The sequence below is a fragment of the Coptis chinensis genome, chromosome 8 (assembly GCF_015680905.1).
Source record: "Coptis chinensis isolate HL-2020 chromosome 8, ASM1568090v1, whole genome shotgun sequence".
Classification (NCBI taxonomy): Eukaryota; Viridiplantae; Streptophyta; class Magnoliopsida; order Ranunculales; family Ranunculaceae; genus Coptis; species Coptis chinensis.
In genome coordinates this window covers 57,639,822-57,646,574 of record NC_141463.1, presented here as the reverse complement: position 1 = coordinate 57,646,574, position 6,753 = coordinate 57,639,822, and the positions used below count along the sequence as shown (strand labels likewise).

The window sequence follows — 6,753 nt, the reverse complement described above, 5'->3', positions numbered from 1 at the left end:
TGAGAAATTAGAGTTTATAATCACAAAACTTAAAATTAATACTTTTGTCAAACCAATGAACTTAGAAAGATCAAAAGCATAATCAAAACGAAATAATTAAATAACACTTCACTTAGAATAGCCAAAAACTCACCTTAGATTGTTGAATACACCATACGACTTCCTCTTCACAAAAAAAATTATTCCGAAACCTGAAGATGGAAAACAATATATCGAGTTTGTTGCTGGTAATTGACATGGTAGTAGACGTTAACATTATCATTTTTCAAAAGGTTTATTATAAAAAGAACTTGATTTGATTTGGAAGGAGATAGAGGGAATGAAAAAAATAGGGAATTGGTAGTAGAGAGAATATTAGGGCTCATTTTTTGGGGGGCTGTTAGCTTTTAGGAGAGAGCAAATGAGGGGAGATTTGAGAGAGAGAAAGCGCCATAATAAGAAGAGAAGAGAAGGCGAGGACGTCTGGTTTCCTGTCCACTAAAGTTAGTATTAATTAATTGTAATAAAATCGACATTAATGGCAAGTGTACATTGCGAACAATTGAATAGTGGCGTGTAGTTGATTTAAGACTTTAATTTACACAAAAGTCCTTCATGTTATTCTATCAAGTCAAGGGTATAAACGGTAGTAAAAATTAAAATGACAAAGTAGTTCTTCTTAAAGGCATTGAATAATTTGTTTGAATATTTTATCAAGGGCATTTAGTGGTAGAAAAAAGGCTGATCCAATTTAAATGTCCATGTTATAATTATGGTGTACTCTACTAATTGAGATAACCATAATGATAGTATTTAGATTTCAACGTGTTTTCTCCTTGCCACCAAGTACTTCTTTAATCTCTAATGATATTTCTCTAACTAAATTATGCTTTAAATGATATTCAATATACAATTCTAGGTGCTATGGAAAATTCACATGTGACATTAACCATACAACTAATTGAGGTGCTATAAGAAATTCAGTCATCACACTATAACACTAAAAACTAGAAGAAAAGAATATCAATGAATTACACTAAAAACTAATCGTGATATTTGACTCTACACAATTATGAATTACCCTAAGACCTCTTAACCTTCGCTAGGAGCGTTAAATCAATAAATAAATAAGAAAAAAACTCAATGAGGGATTTAAACTAAAACATAATAGAAGAAAAACTAAACTAAAGCATAAAAAAAAAAATCATCTCCCCTCCCAAGAGAAAGGTGATTAGCTTCTCATACTATATATGTTATGAATACAATATGAAAATGAATAATCTTTATTAATAGTAATGGTAAAAAATGTCTAAATTTTCTTCTCTCTTAATTCTAGATCTAAGATGCAAAAACTAAATTTCTTAAATCAGACAAAACTAAAGTTTTTGTGCCTTATATATTGGTTTACACGGTCGTTTGGATAAAGATGCGAATCATACGTTTATTCTATGTCAAACTCTGGAATCTTTCTATAAGCAATCCTGGAGAAGTTGGATTTGGTTGCACAAAAGTCAGACGTGCCCTGTAGGCTATTTTCCACAACCCACGTTGCAGCTTTTGGCAGCTTTCAGTTTTCTAATTCGTGTGAAACTTTGAATTTTTTTCCATATTGATCTCATTTTCTCATGAATTCAGAATTAAGACTATGAGATTAGTTCAGAATTAACTTCTTTTAGAGTCCAATAAGGATTGACACTTTAGACAAATATGACACTTTTGTACTAGACGTTTAGCAGTAATTCTCAAGAACTCCTATGCACCACACATAAAACCAGGTTGGTGATACTTAGAGCATCTTTAGCAGAGCAACCAAAAAAACACCAAAATTTTGAACAAAAAAAACACCAAACCAAAAAAACACTAAACGACTTTATGAGCAACATCAAAAAAACACCAAGCAACTACGCGATTTCGCCAAAAAAAACCGCGCCATATAGCCCAAGCGGTTTTGCCAAAACCGCTCCATAGAAGCCCATCTTACAGGTCCAAGCCCACACGGTTTTGCCAAAACCGCGCGGTTTTCTAGAAACCGCGTGCTATAACCATTTAACTCTCTTGGTTTTGCGATGTTCTCTTCATTTTTCATGTTCCCTCTCATCTAAACTCATCTCCTTGAGCCAAAAAAAAAAAAAACACTACCAAAACTCTTGAAGATTTTTTCAATTGATCATTCATCTTCTTCTGATTCTTCATCGAGCTCGAGCTCTTCAAATGATAACACTGCAGTTAAAACTCGTAAATTAGTGGCTATTGCTCTACCTTTGGTTCGACATCATCTGAGTTTATTGCGTCAGCAAGAAGCGGAGTCTTCTTATAGACCACATGGTGGTTCGAAGAAAGGAAGAAAATATAAGCCTCGTCAGTACGAGGCAACACTGGCTCGTGTAAATGCTAACTACTTCGGCGCAAATCCTATATTTCGTGACCATGACTTTCGACGCCGATTTCGTTTGGGTCAGTCATTATTTACTCGTATTTTCAATCATCTTAATTATAATGTACCATATTTTCAACAAAAAATTAATTGTGCGGGTAAGTTTAGGATTAACCCAAAAATAAAAGTAATTGCTGCTATACGAATGCTTGCTTATGGGACTGCCGTTGATCTAGTAGATGATATGTTACATGTTGCTGAGCCAACTGTTCATGAATGCATGCGCTATTTATGTGATGGAATTATTAGAATTTTTGGAGGTGAATACTTGCGCAAACCAAATGCTGCAGATATTCAACGTTTGCTTAAAGAGTCTGAGGAACGCGGATGGCCTGGAATGCTAGGAAGCATTGATTGCATGCACTGGCAATGGAAAAATTGCCCATCCGCGTGGCAAAGGGTCTCTGGCCGCCATAAGCATAAACCAACGGTGATTTTGGAGGCAGTTGCCCGATCGTGGACTTATGGATTTGGCATGCTTTTTTTTGGAATGGCGGGTTCTCACTATGATCTTAATGTGCTTGACCGCTCACCAATATTTGATGATATAGTCAATGATGAAGCTATTCCTTGTAACTACACTATGAATGACCATCATTATAATATGGGCTATTACTTGGCTGACAGTATTTATCATAATTATGCCACCTTGATTCAAACGATTGCTAAACCAACTATTGCACAAGACAAACATTTTGCAAAGAAGCAAGAAGCTGCTAGAAAAGACATAGGGCGAGCGTTTGGTATATTACAGTCGCGTTGGGCTATTTTAGCGAATCCGTGCAGGTTATGGTATTTGGAGAACATGGCTACTGTTATGAGGGCTTGCATTATTTTACACAATATGATTGTGGAAGATGAACGCGAAACGGATATCCCGCAGTATATTTCTGATTTGGAAATACCAAGTAGAGAAGGTGCTCCTGAAGATGAACGTCACTTTGTTCTATCTCGTTGGGCATCTGGCGTCGAGAGGGTTCGTTCAAAAGTTGTTCATGATAGATTGAAGAATGACTTGGTCGAGCATTTGTGGAGTAGGCGTGGGCGGACTTGATTTCTATTTTTATTTGCACTTCATTTAGACTTTGTGTTTATTTATCGTTTCAATTTCTATGTATTTGTGTTCCAAGTTTATTTCTATGTATTTGTGGTTTTATGAAAGGATTTCTGTATATGAGAATTTTGAAAATACAAATTTTTTTAGAATGATAAAAAGTATCAACTTTAAATTAAAAGAAAATATTCAATTAAAGTACATTCTAATTAAAATTAAAATACAAACTTAAATTAAAGTACGTCATTAATTAAAAGACATAAATTAAAAGACAAATTAAAATACCCAAATTAAAAAAAAAAAAAAAAAAAGCATACAAACTCAAATTAAAAGACATATAAACTCAAATTTAGACTATGCACTACTTTGACTACTACCAGTGATATTGCCAAGTCGATTATTCATTTTTTGTAAAATTTCTGCCATTTTGAGTTGCCAAATTTCGCGCTCGTCTTCGGGTAATCCTTCTAATTTTATTCCTAATATTTTCGCATCATTTTCATCTTCTCGAACTCGGAGCGCATCTTTCTTCAATTGAAGTTTTTCTTTTTGGATTTGAAGCTTCCAATCCATCAAACTTTTCTTCAATTGAAGTTTTTCGAATTCCATCTCATCTTTCTTCAACTGTCTTTGAGCTTCCAATTCATAGCTTTCTTTGGTGGTTTTAAAAAGTTCCATCAGAAAAGCATCAAGTTTCTTAGCGGATTCCTCCACTTTAGAATCACCTTCTTCTTTCTCTTTTTGCCTTCTTTTTTTGTCTTCTTTCTTTCCAAGAGGTCTATCCTCAAGCCCATGAACTTGGTGTGGATCATAATCCATTGATTGAGTTGTCGCAGTTGATATTGGAATTAATGAACCTCCTTCCCCACTGTTTGACTTTGACTTTTTGGTGGGATGCAAATCATTTCTCAACTGTAGCCTCTTCCATTTGGGTGAGTCTTTCACCATATTATAGCATTGCATCCACTTCCAAACCCCATTTTGCATCGCATATGCACTTATTGCTTCCTCAACCTACCAATTAAGCAAAAACTAAATTAGAATTGAAAAATGTATTTGTTAATCAAAATAACAAATAAAAAGTAAATACTTACCATCATATTGTCATTATAGCCACTTGGAGGAGATGCTTGAATTTTAGAAAGAATAGCATGAAACTTGTTGATATTAGCTTGAATAATAGACCAACGGTGTTTCATACCCGTCAAGTTGCATTCGGTCATTTTTCCTAAATTTGCATGAAATGCATTTAGAATTCTAGCCCAAAAATCGTTCGACTTTTGCTCATTTCCTACTACACCATCTTGACTAACTTGTAGCCAACTATTGGTGAGAGCAATATCTTCTTCTTGTATCCATGAAGCCCCTCTTGATTTTGATTTTGGTTCTTTACTCATTGTTGTTTTAAGAATAGAGAGTAAAAAGTAGAGAATAAAGAGTAGAGAGTAGAGAAAAGAAGTGAGTGTAAAAATATGGGGTGAGTGTTTCAATTTATAAGGTTAGAAAGATATAGCCGTTTTTTTGCCGTTTTTTGCCCGTTGTTGTAATTAAGAGCGCGCGGTTTTGACAAAACCGCGTCATAAAAGCCCATTTAGCAGCCCAAGCCCACGCGGTTTTGCCAAAACCGCACGGTGTTCCTACAACCGCGTAAGTGATTTAATACAGCATATTGGTCGATTTGGTGTTTGGTTTGGTTTTTTTTAGTGTTTTCATCAACATGTACCTCTCCTGAAATTGAAAAAACACCAAATTCTTTGATGCTAAGTTGATATCACTACTAAAGATGCTCTTAGTTGTTCATCAACCTAATATCACAAGATAAACATGCTGTTCACTTTGGCACTATCACGAAAATGTTTCCTATTTGCCTCTTGTGCAGTTGTGGCAGTTATGCCCACCCAATTGTCCAATACACATAATAACGCACGGGACCCACATTCCATCACCATTATTTGTCCACCTATCAGATTTATTTCCCTTCGAAATGTACGTCCTCAACAACAAGTCAATCCAAACTTCATCCTCTCTAGCAGTTTATTATCAAAAAAAAAAACCCCATAGATCCTTCAATCTCCTCCTCCTTGTTTAGAAAACAATGGTGCACCCAGTAGCAGAAGCAAATGAGAAGAGTCCATTCGGCTCACTCTCACCCTCCGAATTCTACGCTCATCACTCCGTCTCTCATTCCTCCAACTACATCACCAATTCAAGAGGCCTCAAACTTTTCACTCAATCATGGACTCCACTCCCACCCACCAAAATCATTGGCATAGTCGCCGTGGTCCATGGCTTCACCGGCGAAAGTAGCTGGTTCCTCCAACTCACAGCCGTCCTCTTCGCCAAATCTGGTTTCGCGACATGCGCTATCGACCACCAAGGCCACGGATTCTCGGACGGCCTTGATGGCCTAATTGTCCACATTCCCGACATCAATCCTGTTGTTGATGATTGCATTGCGTACTTCGACTCGTTCCGGTCCAACTATGCTCCTACTCTTCCTTCATTTCTCTATGCCGAGTCACTTGGCGGAGCGATCGCGCTTTTAATCCACCTGCGCCGTGCGCCCAACAGCAGACCATGGGATGGACTAGTTCTTAATGGTGCCATGTGTGGGATTAGCCCAAAATTCAAGCCACCATGGCCGTTGGAGCATTTGTTGTTTCTCGTAGCATGGGTGGCACCAACATGGCAAGTGGTTCCAACTCGTGGTTCCATTCCAGATGTGTCATTCAAGGAAGAATGGAAAAGAAAATTAGCTATAGCCTCCCCAAGGCGCAGTGTAGCGAAACCACGCACAGCTACTGCGTTAGAGCTGATGAGAGTTTGTAGAGAAGTGCAAAGCAGATTTGAAGAGGTGGATGTGCCAATGTTGATAGTTCATGGTAAGGATGATGTGGTTTGTGACCCGGCTTTGGTTGAGGAGCTGCATAAGCGAGCTGGTAGTAAGGACAAGACGATAAGGCTGTATCCTGGTCTGTGGCATCAAATGGTTGGTGAATCTGATGCTGATGTTGAGATGGTGTTTGGAGGAATTCTTGAGTGGCTTAGAGAACGAGCTGCAGATGTGTGATGAAATTATGTAATTGAAGAGGTTTATTGTTATGTAAGACTCATTAAGTTCATAAGATGATGGTGCTTAGAAATGGGATTAATGTATGAGTTTAATGAATATCTACTTTTCTAATTTGTTGGTTCATCAACGCAGTGTGAGATAACTAGATAAGTGCTCCTATTTGTCGTCATTTGCAGTTACAAACTTACAACCTAGTTCTGTTGAGTAAACTGG

General features: G+C 37.0%; 1 protein-coding gene across 1 annotated transcript; it reads left to right on the top strand.

Annotated features, from left to right (window-relative positions):
* The first annotated feature begins 5,225 nt into the window (after positions 1-5,225).
* LOC147482105 (caffeoylshikimate esterase-like) lies at positions 5,226-6,663 on the top strand. Its single transcript, XM_086575511.1, has one exon. It carries the CDS (start codon positions 5,563-5,565, stop codon positions 6,535-6,537), a length of 975 nt encoding a protein of 324 aa, XP_086431637.1. The 5' UTR covers positions 5,226-5,562; the 3' UTR covers positions 6,538-6,663.
* The last annotated feature ends 90 nt before the right edge of the window (positions 6,664-6,753 follow it).